Consider the following 15,308-nt stretch of genomic DNA (forward strand, 5'->3'; position numbering starts at 1 on the left):
GTGGTCACAGGACGCTGCCCACAGGACGCTGCTGGCTGGATATTTTTGGTCGGTGGACTATTCTCAGTCCAGCAGTGACACTGAGGTGTTTAAAAACTCCAGCAGCACTGCTGTGTCTGATCCACTCAGACCAGCGCAACACACACTAACACACCACCACCACGTCATTGTTACTGCAGTGCTGAGAATGACCCACCACCCAAACAGTACCTGCTCTGTGAGAGATGCAGTGCATGTGTTTTGATAATGTGGGCATTTTTGGATTAAGGTTTTTAATTTTAAAATTAAACTCATTATAAATCTAAATGTTGCAGCTTCACTTTAAAAGAGATCAAAAAACATTGAAATAAAAAACACAAAAAACGTAAGTATTATTTTCTGAAGTGTAACCTTAGATGTTAGAGACACGTCCCAATAGAAAGTACGTGATGATTTTGCGTATATTTAGCTTATTACTGTCTCTGTTTATGATTTGGCCTTAAATAGATCAGAATAGAATCCTTATAAATATTTTAGGTCTGAATTTTTCAGTGTTTTTAAAATAGCTTTGTTACCGTGGTACCGGAGTTTGAACTAATTCGGTGGGATGGCCCACACACTCTCAGAAATAAAGGTACTAAACCGTCACTGGGTCAGTTCCCCTCCTGTCACTGGGGCGGAACCCTTAAGGGTCCATCTCAGTACCTTTAGTCAGGGAACATAACTGAACCATAATCCACTGAATGATATGTTCTAAGCTGTACTGACTCCACACACCCCGTCTCGCCTCCAGGCTTTTATTTTACTGTTCTGTTTAAAACATTCGGTTATGAAAAGGTACAAATACGAACTTTTCACCTGGAGAAACTTATTTAAGGTTCACAATCAGACCTTAAAACCACTGTTGGAGCTTTGAGGGAACGTTTACACTGTTTGTACCTTGATGAATAAAATGTACCTGCATTTCTAACAGTGTAGAGTCCTGGCCAGAGCAATTTGGGGGTGGATTTTAGAGGGAAAGCTTGTGGGTGGAGCCTTATTAGCAGTGAACGTCGCTGCCATCCAGTACCAGAACCTTAAGCTGTCTTCTGACGTATATGCTCATTACAGGATCACGTCTGGCCCCACCAGGTACAGCGGGTAGTGGATGGGAATTAAATAGACTACACAGACCTCACGACACAACTGACTGACTCCAGCATATTAACAAGGACACACATTCCACTAATGAACTTCTAATGAGACACTCAGAGTCATTAGGATGATGCAAAGATTGAGGTTCAACATTTTGTTTCACGGAAGTTCTAAATGAGAACTAATTGTTAGGAGATGAATTCATATACGGCATCAATCAAAACACTTATTTGTTTCAGGAACAAATGTCAAGCATTGATAAGCCTCCAGATCTGAATGTCTTTAAGATTATGAAGAACATACTTACAGTCAGGCGCGTCTGCACTGTCGACTGGCACTGTAACTGGGGTAAATATGGAGGGAACTGAAGTGCGACTGTACGACAGAGGACTCATATTTTCTTTGATGTTATGGATGCTGCACTTGCTTTAATACACATCTCATGTAATTTATTTCTATTACAGTTAATGAAGGTGGTTAATGAAATGTGTCCGAATATAACTCGAATCTACAACATCGGCAAGAGCTACAACGGGCAGAAGCTCTACGCCATCGAGATCTCTGATAACCCAGGGGAGCATGAGCTGGGTAAGCATTGAAATCACATCATTATTAATAATATAATTATTATTATTATTATTATTATTATAATATTAAATGTGGGGCACTTTTCAACTAGAACAGCTCCAAGTGGTTTACATCACTAAATCAATAAATATACACAAATGGAAAACTCTGATCTGAAAAGTGATGCAGTTTCAGGTTCAGCCAGAAATCAGATGTACACAGTTTCCCCCTGAATCCAAAGGCAGTCGATCAGCCGCGACATGTTTGGTGTCTGAAGTTTGCTTCTTTACTTTTGCACTGAAGCTACAAGGCTGATGTAACTAACAGGTAGTGGAAGCTTATGTACACAAAAATTCTTTACCTGTACTGATTTGAGTTAAATGGCTTTCTTTCAAAATACAGCAATTTTGTTGATCTACCATAATTTACTCAAACTGGCGAAAATCAATCAGCTGTCATTTAGCTATTTCAAACTGTACTCAAAGTTAATTGAACGTGATTTACGAATGTTGATTTAACTTATTTTTGCCCAACTACAGTTGGTTTAAAAGGGATCTACAGAAGCCCTAAAGGGTACGATTTAAAAAAGAGTGTGTTCCTTAGTCTGAATTCCACTTTATACATTTTATCTTATGTCGCTGTTGTCAAAACAAAACCGTGTATCTCCGAAATGAGAACTTTACAGGAGAAGCAAAAAACCTGCTCTACTTTTATTGTAAGTCAATGGAACCAGAATTTTCTAAGCAATTTTGGGTCATTTCTGTTGGTCCATTCATCATGAAATTTACACACAATGTAAAGAACAATGGCTACTTTCAAATTATGTCAAAAACTGAAAAACGATGATATATATTGATTATATATATATATATATATATATATATATATATATATATATACACTTCTAACATTCCTTTACAATTTCAGCCATTACTATTGTTTACTACTACTGAGGTGTGCCAGATGGATAATGTATGAAAAATATACATGTATATTGTCTCACACTTAACATGTTACACCAGCTTTGACCAGCAGAGGGCGGCTGTTTTTTCTCTTTGCCCTTCAGGGACCAGGTAAAAAAAATCATTAGGGAGCTAAGTGGCTAACAATTAGCATGCCATACAAACTTAGACCACAAGGGATTTTTTCCCTTTTGGAAAAAAAAATAAAAAAACTGGGGAGCTGAAGGATATCAATTAGCATTCCCTCCCGACTGAGGTTCTGATTGGCTGAAATTGTACAAGTGATGTTAGATTTTTGATTGTTTTTAGTTTGCAGGCAGAAAAAATGAATACACTGCAATTTAGAATCAGGAACACACTTTTTTTCCATCTCAGCCTTCAGAGCTTCTCCAGTGGCTTCTGCAGTTGCTATAGAGCCCAGTCAGTTCACAGCCACACTCAGCCATAGAGAATACTCCTTACAGCCAACAGTAACAAGGGTAGGCAGTTCATCCCTCAAATGGTCAGGATCCACCAGCAGGTCCAACGTTTTACTACACACTTCTATAACCTAAGAACAGCTCAGCCTGTTTGCATTATAGTTCATGAAGTTACTGAATAATAAGCCTTAGTATGGAATTACCCTGGGATTTTAAGGGGTTAACCAAAATATAGAGGGTCAGCATATAACCAACCAGGGAGGAAATGGTCCGTTAAACCAGGGGACAGACACAGCCTAGAGGAAAATAGATGGAGCTAGGAGCCAATAAAATCTCATAACAAACTAAACCAAATTCCGATACGTTAATTCAACTCAAAGATCCCCCATAACCAAACAGAACTGAGTACTGTGGGGGATATCCCGTTTTAAATAAAGGTCATTCTACAGAAACGTCCACTATTCTGTCTCTCCATAGGAGTCACTGGTGTTACTGATCCTCATTGGTGTTCCACATAATAAAGGAACACCAGAGACATTTTTAATGAACAATGCATTTTACAGAATAACTGCTACAGAGCATCAAACCACGTGTGGTCAATCATGGAATATCCACTAAAATATGGAATTTAATCCATTTGTATTCTATTTTTTCACAACTACCTCAGAATAAAGTCGGTCACACCAGTGACTTCAGCTAAAAGCTTCATATGAAATCATGAGCTGAATGAGAAAATCTCTGATAACTGAAAGACACAGTGGACTCACCATGAGCTTTTCTTCATAGATCCTCAGAAAACAGGTGAAAGGAAGTCGAGTGATGTCATCAGTGTGACTTTTATTTCAAAATAAGAGATTTTTTGTTACGCAGTAACACCAGTGACACGACTCCTGGGGGACTTTCATTATATATTTTATAATATTGATTTGGCATTTGTTTACTTTATGTTATTTAAATCATATATTCCACAGTCATGTATAGATTATTGCAGTTAAAATTGCAGAATTTCTTTTTCTTCAAAATATGGCCTCAGCCTTCACACATGACTGTGAGGACGAGCTCTTCTGTGGTGCCTGGAATTCTATATGATTGATTTAAAAACCAATATTGCTAAATTGAGGCTCAAGAAGGTGTAACTGTTAAAATAACATTGTTTTATTTTAAAATATAAATTAATTGTAGCGCTAACATGTTTTTCATGTGTAATATATCTGTAAACGCTAGGGACACAAAAATGGACGTTTCTGAAGAATGACCCATAAACAGATTTAGTTTATTTGGATGTGCGTCGTGTGATTCCAGTTCGAAATCATGAGACAAACAAAATTAATTCTCTTTTATTTGACTCACTTGATTTGGCTGATTTAACTCTTGGGATATTTGCTGATATTTCAAGTACATTTTGAAAAAAGGGTCAATACAATAATTATCACCTTTATTAACCGTATAGAGTTATTCAGCAATCTCTAATAGGCAAGACAAGTTTATTCACATCCCACCTTTCATACACTGCTGCCATTCGAAGTGCTAATAGACTTTATTGTGTGGATTCTGATACTGTATGACACTGTAGTCTATAAACATGAACAAAAGTGCATCACTTAAGGTAAAAACAGTAAAAGTAACCACCTTCAAGGCCACGTTTGGCCTGTACCTTTAACAGCATGGCAGCAGTCTATATGTTTTGTGTCACTGTTGAACAAAATCTCTCTTTTTTGTCCATTTTTAGTTTTTTGACACTGAAAATTGCAGCTGCCCTTTACATTGAACAGTTAGTGATGAATTTTCCAATAGAAATGATCCTTAATGACTTGGAATAAAATCTTATTACATTAACTTCCTTTTAAAGTTTCTTCTGCTCCCTGTAAAGTTACTATTTTGAAACTGTAAGGTTTTGCTCCGACAGTGACGCATGGGTAGAGTTGGTGTGGAAAATTGCATAAAACTGCCTTCTTATCGTCACTTTAAGCGCCTTGCATGAAGCTACAGCCCATTAGTGGCTACTGCACAGGAGACACCAGCCGTCTGAACTAAGTGCTGGCATGACTCATCAAAACACTCTCGCAGGCATGACTCACCAACAGAGCCGCTCTCTGCCCTCCGCCCCTTCCAGGTGAGCCAGAGTTCCGCTATACGGCAGGTTCCCATGGTAACGAGGTGCTGGGCCGGGAGCTGCTGCTGTTGCTGATGCAGTTCCTGTGTCAGGAGTACCTGTCCGGTAACCCGCGGATCCGGCACCTGGTGGAGGAAACTCGCATCCACCTGCTGCCCTCGGTCAACCCCGACGGATACGACAAGGCAGCAGAGGCTGTAAGTAGCACTGATTACCACACTGACTAACTAACACACTTTGTTTTTTGCTAATTAATTTTACAAATATTTCAGCGATCTACACATCTCTGCTTGTAACATAACATAAACCTTGTTTCCAGCATCAACTGATTATGACCAATTTAGCTGAAAGGGGTAAAAATGCAAATGTTACAACTTACCATGTAGGTGATGTTAACTGCAAGTTATAAGAGTCACTAAAATGTCTGGTGAATCAAATCTAAAATTTATTTTTGACCACAAAGTAGACAAAGTAAGGCGGGTTTATTTATATAGCACCTTTCAGACACTGTGGTCCCTCAAAATGCATTACAAAAAATCAAGTATTAGCATGATGAGGTTGAAATATATTTTGTTTATATGACTTATCATACATTTTTATGAGTCCTTCAAAAAATGACGTGTTGTGAATTTATATGAGGAGCTGTAGACGTCTGTCATTGCTTACTTTAAGAAGCTCAATTATAGCACTGCATTAAAACTAACCCTCCATGTGGAGGCTGTACTTTAGCCTGGTTTGCTTAAATGTTACTATATTACAGCCACAAAGAAGGAGATTAAAACAATGTAGCATGAATTCTGTGACACACACAACTCAGCAATCAAAAATAGTTATGTTGAAAAAAGTTACTTTTAGAGTCCAAAAACAGTCTTAATGGTGAATAAATCTGTCCAATTGCTGTAAAAATTCCCATGTGATGCTGTTTGGGAACATACATACATCATCTAAACCGCTTATCCCTCTGGGTCGCGGTGGGGTGCTGGAGCCTATCCCAGCTGTCATTGGGCGGAAGGCAGGATACACCCTGGACGGGTCGCCAGTCCATCACAGGGCAGACAGACATACACACACATTCACACCTAGTGGCAATTTAGCATTTCCAATTAGCTTAACTGCATGTTTTTGGACTGTGGGAGGAAACCGGAGTACCCGGAGGAAACCCACACAGACACGGGGAGAACAGGCAAACTCCACACAGAAATGACCCTGGTCACCCGGCCGGGAATCAAACCCAGGCCATTCTTGCTGTGAGGCAACAGCGCTACCCACTGTGCCACCGTGCCGCCCTTGTTTAGGAACATGCGAAAGAGAAAGAAAATACGTTCTACTTGAACAACTAAATATCAGTGTTATAGTTTACCTTGTGTTAGTTTCTCCATGGCTGAATTAACTTCTTAACATTTGGGTCTCAACCATTTTGTCCTTTCAACAAAAATTAAACCACCTTGGGAGCCACAACAGTTTTTGTCCATTTTACCATCTTGGCTGTAAATCTGTCTCAGTATGTGCTGATGTACTAATATAGGATAGAAATATAGTATAAACAAAAACACAGACTTACTTTGCTCTGCTTTAATCTTTAGCCGCTTTTCTCACATCTCCAGCAGGAAACTTTTCCACAAAAGTGTCTCATGTCTCTCGATGTCTCTCGAGTTTTTATGAGGCTGAAGTTACTTCTCATTCACCAGCTTCTTGTTTGACCTTTCCCGTTCCACCTTAAATGGTACATGAGGGGCCAGAATGTAAGTAACTGCTGCACCATTTAAGGTGCAACAGGAAAATTTGAACATGAAGCTGGCGAACAAGAAACGACTTCAGCTTCGTGACTTTTTAGTGTTTGAGTTTCTCACTGCAGATTAAACGTATCAGGAAACCACCTGTAGTGATTATAAACACTAATAAGTCCATTCATCTCCAAATCATCGATGTTCATCTTAAATCTCTCTCTTTGCCGTTTCGTTAGCTACTAGCTAGGCGAGACTGTTGTCTATGTTGCTATGGTGACCAGCAGTCTGCGCTGATCTTCAGGGTTAAAGGGTGAATCAGCAGTTCTACATTAACTCCAGAGTTTAAGACCATTTATTGTTAAACTGTGTTGAACGATCAGCAGAGCTTTATTTTACTGTAAAGGAGGATTATTTTATTTTTACCTACTAATCTGATTCAGCTGTGGAGCCACAACAGGGCAGTAAAGAGCCGCATGTTGCCGACCCCTGGTTTAGGCTAAATAGGCAGGATATCTCACAGCAACAAATATCTTCAACATGTATCTGGACAATTACGTCAGCGCTAATCATGCCATATTGCAATATGAAGGTGTATTAGTGGAGCCACGATGCATTAACATCAGACTAAGTCCTCTTGGTGGTTGACAGACTATCAGTTCATTATTGATTATCAAAATTAGAATTCAGAATATTCTGAAAATATGCCGGATAGTGTTCAGTTACCACTAATGCACTGTCAGTGCTGGTGGGCTGTTTGAACTGTTGTAGAGAGGACAGGATTGTCCATCCATTTCAAAGCTGGTGTTACAAAAATACTTTGCACTGTCAAACATTTACACAACAGTCAACTTCTCACATGTGGTACTAAAAATGTTGTCACTGTACAAACTTCCCTAAACAATATAACAAATATAAAAATGCTCTTAAAGTAACTCATCCCACACAGTGTCTGTGTATGCTAGCCCAACAGCAGCTAATGTTGAGTTTAGGGATGTAAGCGATTAGTTGTTCACCAATAAATAATGTAATTAATGTAAACAGTTCTATTTGTATATCACTCTTGTCGGAAGAAAACCTTGTATCTCCAAAATGGTGACTTTACAGGAGAAGGAAAAACAGAGTTTATTTTTAATGTAAGTCAAAGGACAAGTCAGGACAAGGACAAGTCATATTGGGCCGTTTATGTTGGGCCATTCATCGTGAAATTCACACACAATGTTAAGGACAACAGGCATTTTCAAAATATGCCAAAAACTGAAAAATGGATATACGAGGTGTATATATACTTGTTCCGACAGCAGCGATAAGCAGGTTTATAATTCTAGTTTAAAAACCTTTTTGAATTGCAAAATCTTGCCTCTCTTACTGTTTGTTGATTTGTCCATCAAACCCTCAGCTCGGGCCACCCGGTAGCATCCATTTGCATTTTTCATTGAAAAACTGTAGGTGTTCAGTGAGGTTGCGGTCAGGGCTCTGTGAGGGCCACTGGAGTTCCTCCACACCAAACTCATCTAACCAGGCCTTTATGGAGCTGCTTTGTGCACAGCTGTTTATGCTGGAACAGGAAAGGCTCTTCCCCAAACTGCTGCCACAAAGCTGGAAGCATTGTCTAAAATGTCTTTATGTGCTGTAGCATCAACATCACCCTTAATGTAATGAAGCTGATTCAGTACTCCAGAGAACACGTTTCCACTGCTCCAGAGTCCAGGGAGGCTTGTGTGCAGCTGCTTGGCCATTGTAACCCATTTAATAAAGCTCTTGAAGAAGATGTCTTGTGCTGATGTTGCTTCCAGAGGCAGTTTGGAACTCTGTAGTGAGTGACGCAACAGAGGATAGGCGTTTTTACATGCTTTGCACTTCAGCACTCAGGCCCTGCTCTAGGAGTTTGCGTGGTTCACCGCTTTGTAGCTGAGCTGTTGTTGCTCTCAGATGCTTCCATTTCACAATACTAGCACTTACAGTTAACTGCGGCAGATCTAGTTAGGCGGAAATTTTACAAACCAACTTGGGTTGAGATGGAATGGAAGTTGCCGTATCTGAAATGGTCCCCTAATCACTATAGTGCAATGCAATATGACAAATATTGAATAAAAATCATTGTAGTCAGGGAACATAACTGAACCATAATCCACTGAAATGATATGTTCTAAGCTGTACTGACTCCACACACCCCGTCTCGTCTCCAGGCTTTTATTTTACTGTTCTGTTTAAAACATTCGGTTATGAAAAGGTACAAATACGAACTTTTCACCTGGAGAAACTTATTTAAGGTTCACAATCAGACCTTAGAACCACTGTTGGAGCTTTGAGGAACATTTACACTGTTTGTATCTTGATGAGTGAAAGATGTGCCTGAACAGAACCTTTATTACTAACACTTTAGGCTAATAAACAATGATATTAACAACAGCAATAAGTCCCTTTTTAGGAGGGTGTGCACCTACCATGAGCCTCCTTGCATGGCTGCTCGCAGGACCATGCCTCCCAAGCCTGTTGGAGGCAGCGCCTGCCAGTAGTGGGTCGCTACAGTATTATATTTTTGCCATATTGCCCACCTCTATGTAGACCACTATTATAGTGAACAGAACTGGTGATGGTAGTAAGCGATTTCGGATGCTACGTCATTCAGCTCTGCTCATTACTCTGTGACAGCGGGTCCCCTCACATAAACACTATAAACCTCCTGCAGTCGATCCACTATGCATTATGGGTATCTTCTATCACCTAACGTACATCGATTGTACACTACTTATTGTGGTGCATTGTGGGATTGTTTGAGTGCACCGGATCTTCTGCACTGTTTTCAGACAGCACTACAAAATGGCAGAACCCAAAGATATACAGTGCAATATACAGTGAATAGGGCACAGTTTCGGACACAGATAGTGTTTAAGGTCACTGAGCTCTTCGGTTCGACCCTCTGCTGCCGGTGTTTGTCTATGGAGACTGAGACTGCATGGCTATGTGCTTGGTTTTATACACCTGTTAGCAATGAGTGTGGCTGAAACACCTGAACTCAGTAATTAGGAGGAGTGTCCACTTTTAGCAGTTTAAGTGTGTAAGTATCGCGTTTTTTAACAATGACTTTAAATGTGGATTCAAGAACCGCAACTGTTCACTTTCTAGCTGATGTTTTGAGGACACACATACACACACGGTCGCACACTGTCACACACTCGCAGGCTTTGGCCCTCGCATCTATCTGACCTACTTTATTGCATCAGGCAGAGGAGCTCTCCTCGGGGAGTTTGTGAGAAGTGTAAGAGCTTGTAAGATTAGATTAGTTTCTGTTTTTTTTTTTTCCTTGCAGAGAAATAAGCTTGACTTCATAACTCAAATAACTCGGTCCAGTACGAACATACAGCTCACTCTGATCTGCCCTCACTCTGATCTGCCCTCACTCTGATCTGCCCTCGTGAGAGAGAGAGAGAGAGAGAGAGAGAGAGAGAGAGACAGAGAGACAAAAGAGGAAAGAAGAATGAAAAATATGCTGGATAGTGTCCAATTATCTTATCGGAAAGAGCTTCTGGGTTCAGCCTGGGCTGATGCACTGTCACAGCTGCTGAGCTGCTTTAACTGTTGTAGAGAGGAGAGGAGAACAGAGCCCATCTATTTCAATACTGATGTAACAAAAATAGTTTGCACTGTCAAACATTTTGGGTCAACTTCTCACATGTAGTGCTGTAAATGTTAAAAGTTGACGCTCCACCAGTTTTGCATACTTTGTTAGCCCCCTTTTACCCTGTTCTTCAGTGGTCAGGACCCTCATGGACCCTCACAGAGCAGTGCTGCTTTCTAAGCACTGTGTCCACTCACTGTCCACTCTATTAGACACTCCTACCTTGTCGGTCCACCTTGTAGATGTAAAGTCAGAGATGATAGCTCATCTGCTGCTGCACAGTTTGTGTTGGTCATCCTCTAGTCCTTCATCAGTGGTCACAGGACGCTGCCCACAGGACGCTGTTGGCTGGATATTTTTGGTTGGTGGACTATTCTCAGTCCAGCAGTGACACTGAGGTGTTTAAGACTCTGGAATGCTTTGACAAACTGTTCAGCATCTGCCAATGGGAGGTAAGACTGTATTGATGAAAAACCGATGTAAAGCAGCAGCCTTATGGTGCCAGTGTACTTACACTACAACAGACTAACACAAAGTGTACAGTATTGGTGATCTGAGTCAGCCTTCCTCACTGTTTCAGTAAATAATGGATGTTGTGTTCTTTAGGCCGAAAAAGTGAAGGGCCATCAAAGATTGTTACCGATGTAAAATTCAAAAGCCAGTGTCTGTGATTTTATAGGGGCATATTAGAGGGTAACTTGTGCATCAGTGAAGGCACCATTAACTGGTACTGTTGCATTTGGCTTTGATGCATTGGTCCTGTATTTTGTATATTGGTATTATTCTGTGTATTAGTACTGTATATGGATCTATTGATCTTACTTGCTGTTCTCAGGGTTCTGAATTGAGCGGCTGGTCTCTGGGTCGATGGAGCCAGGATGGGCTGGACATCCACCATAACTTCCCTGATCTCAACGCCATCCTCTGGGAAGCGGAGTCCCGGAAGTGGGTCCCACGCAAATTCCACAACCACCATATACCCATCCCAGAATGGTACCAGTCCAAGAACGCCACGGTACGTCACTGTTTGTGCTGAACAGTCTCAGAATCTCACTCATGTCTTAGAAACAGCCAGTAGGGAAGTACGGGATGACTGCTTAATAGTTCCGTTTAATTAAGATTTTTAGGAAATGATCCAATCCATATCGCCGCTGTCCAAAGGAAAACAAGTATCTCCAAAATAGTAACTTTTAGGGCAAAAACACTCTTTACTTTCCATGTAAGTTAATGTAAAGAGATTTTACTCCAATTGATTTTGGAGCATTTCTATTGGTCATCATCATGACATTTTTACACAACGTATAGGACAGCTGGTGAGTAGAAATGATGTAGAAAATTGACAAAAATGGAAATACATGGTTTTCATTGGACAGCGACGATATTTACATTCACAATTTACAGTTCAGAATTAATATTAAAAATATATGCAATGCACAGTTGTAACTGGAGAAACGTTTTATGTCATAGTGGAAAATAGAGCAACACAACTAGCATTTGAAATAGAGCGAGTACTTTATTACATATTATTTCACTTCATTATAATTAATTCTAAAATTAAAAAATTGATGCCATTGAATCACCAACTTGTCAGCAATGTTAGAAGTCAGTGAGCACCTTTCATTTCTTTCATCTCCAGTCAATACAACCATTAAGTTATTCAGATTTGAGATGTTTCTGGGAGATTAGGTTTAAAATTATCCACTTGCATCAGGAAGGAGAACATCAAAGGAAAATAAGTGCAAAAACAGACATTTCCAAAACTGGAGTTCATTATCATCATCTCTCTTACAACCCCAATTCCAAAAAAGTTGGGACACTGAGTAAAATATAAATAAATGTAAATAAAAACAGAATGCAATGATTTGTGAATCTCATAAACCCATATTTTATTCACAATAGAACATAGAACACATATCAGAAGTTGAAAGTGAGACATTTTACCATTTCATGAAAAATACTAACTCATTTAGAACTTGATGGCAGCAACACATCTCAGAAAAGTTGGGACAGGGCCACATCTGCCTGTCTGATGTAGGATTCTAGTTGCTCGACAGTCCTGGGTCTTCTTTGGGTCTTCTTTGCCAGGTTTTTTTCATGATGCACCAAATGTTTTCTATTGGTGAAAGGTCTGGACTGCAGGCAGGTCAGTCCAGCACCCGGACTCTTCTTCTGTGAAGCCATGCTGTTGTGATGGATGCAGTATGTGGTTTATTGTCTTGCTGAAATATGCAAAGCCTTCCCTGAAAGAGACGCTGTCTGGATGGGAGCATACGTTGTTCTAAAACCTCTGTATACTGTTCAGCCCTGATAGAGCCTTTCCAGATGTGTAAGCTGCCCACGCCATAGGCACTAATGCAACCCCAGACCATCAGAGATGCAGGCTTTTGAACTGTGCGCTGATAACAAGCTGGATGGTCTCTTTCTCTTGAGTCTGCGAGACACCATGTCCATGGTGTCCAAAAAGAATTTCAAATTTTGATTCATCTGATCACAGAACAGTTTTCCATTTTGTCTCAGTCCATTTTAAATGAGCTTGGACGTTGGCGGTGTTTCTGGATCATGTTGACATATGGCTTCTTCTTTGCATGATACAGGCAAACTGTGTTCACAGACACTGATTTCTGGAAGTGTTTCTGAGCTCATGCAGTGATTTCCAGTACAGAATCATGTCTATTTTTAATGCAGTGCTGCCTGAGGGACAGAAGATCACGAGCATCCAGTACTGACCGTCGGCCTTGTCTGTCGCATACAGGGGTTTCTCCAGATTCTCTGAATCTTTTGATGATATTATGTACTGTAGATGGAGGGATTTCCAATGTCTTCACAATTTTACGTTGAGGAACATTTTTCTGAAATTGTTCCACAATTTATAGACACAGTTTTTCACAGATTGGTGAACCTCTGCCCATCCCTGCTTCTGAGAGACGTTGCCTCTCTAAAATGTTCTTTTTATTAGTACCACTTACTTTTTGAGCCTTTTGTTGCCCCTGTCCAACTTTTCTGAGATGCGTTGCTGCCATCAAGTTCTAAATAAGTTAGTATTTTTCATGAAATGGTAAAATGTCTCACTTTCAACATCTGATATGTGTTCTGGGTTCTGTTTTGAATAAAATATGGGTCTATGAGATTTACAAATCATTGCATTCTGTTTTTATTTACATTTATTTACATTTTACACAGTGTCTCAACTTTTTTGGAATTGGGGTTGTATTTATATAGTGGCTTTTCCATCACACACACACACACACACACACACACACTCACACACACACACTCACACACACACACACGCACACACACACACACACACACACACACACACACTCACACACACACACACGCACGCACACACACACACACACACACACTCACACACACACACACACTCACACACACACACACGCACACACACACTCACACACACACACACGCACACACACACACACACACACACACACACACTCACACACACACACACACGCACGCACACACACACACACACGCACACTTGGAATGGGGAGAGATTCACTTAGCCTGGTAAGACTCTCTAGCTGCAGGGGAAGGTCTCACTCTGCCTGGGGACCCTGCAACTATGGTGTAGCGTCACACAGTTGGCTGGACTGGAAGCCTCAAAGGCCAAATACGTCCTTAGCCACGAAGGGTTGCAGCCTCATAGCCGCAATGCAGTGTCACCCAAGTGTCCAGACAAGGCAGCCGTGAAGCCGCTTTGTAACGTTGCTTAGGCAGCCTGTCCAAGCATCCTCGTGGCTGTGGTTTTGCACTTCACGTGCTGCCAAACACCACTGATTCAGGCAGCTCCACAGCTGCATTGCAGCATCATCCAAGCAGCCGGTCCAGGCAGTCATGTACCTGTTATGTAGTGTCAAACCGGCGACCAGTCCAGACAGTCTCACAGCTGCGATACACTGTCACTCAAACAGCCAGTCCAGGCTACATTGTAGATGTGATGTAGTGTTGCTCGAGCGCCGGCCCAAGAAGCCTCTGAGCCAGGAGTGAAAAATCACTCTTAGCCACTATCTCAGTAGATGCGACGGCAAACTCTTCAGCCAACAGGGCAACATCGACACAAATACACAAACAAAACAAACAAAAAACGGATGTAAAGCAGCAGCCATATTATGACAGCGTACACCCATCATACACAATCAAAAAATATTGAGACTCCTAAAAACACCTGGAAGAGCTGGTCGACCCCAAAACTGCCCCCATCAGATAAACAGCACTTAAAGCTTTCATCTCTGAGAGAGAGGAGAAAATCAAGCTGCTTCAGATCTGAAAACATCCACAGGTGTTTCTGTCCATCCTTCCACTGTGAGAAGACGACTCAGCGCTGTGGGTCTGAAAGGATGTGTAGCTGTCAAGAAGAACCTCACTGAGAAAAGGAGACGGACACATCAAACAAAGAAGCTGAACGATGGACTGACCACCCCAGAGTCCAGACCTCAACACCACTGAATGTGTTTGATTACTTCAGAAAATCATCAACCAGCTTCTAAGACTGAACTTTGGACGTGTGTCTGCAGATTCTTTGAGGAGCTGAAAGTGAGGCTCCTGAAAAGAGAGGAAGCTGGAATGAAGGTGAAGAGAGACTCACTGAACACTGAAAGATCTCTATTTAGTTGTGAGGCTCCTGTGTTTAAATGTGTCTGTTTTGACTGTAAATTGAATAAATAAGGGGGGTCTCTTTACACAGTGCTGTATGAGATGGATTGCTGGGACCTCATGCTCTCACGAAAAACCCAATTTACAACATATTCTTCTTATCCC

At 40.9% G+C, this 15,308-nt stretch overlaps 1 protein-coding gene across 1 annotated transcript in view; it reads left to right on the forward strand.

The window, feature by feature from the left end:
- cpxm2 (carboxypeptidase X (M14 family), member 2) overlaps nt 1-15,308 on the forward strand; it is a 108,135-nt gene that overhangs the window by 74,001 nt on the left and 18,826 nt on the right. The window contains exons 8-10 of the mRNA XM_036571857.1: nt 1,578-1,701; nt 5,175-5,371; nt 11,356-11,535. Of these exons, the coding sequence (XP_036427750.1) occupies nt 1,578-1,701; nt 5,175-5,371; nt 11,356-11,535 (501 nt within the window). The remainder of the gene's footprint in view (nt 1-1,577; nt 1,702-5,174; nt 5,372-11,355; nt 11,536-15,308) is intronic.

The sequence above is a fragment of the Colossoma macropomum genome, unplaced genomic scaffold, assembly GCF_904425465.1.
Source record: "Colossoma macropomum unplaced genomic scaffold, Colossoma_macropomum, whole genome shotgun sequence".
NCBI lineage: Eukaryota > Metazoa > Chordata > Actinopteri > Characiformes > Serrasalmidae > Colossoma > Colossoma macropomum.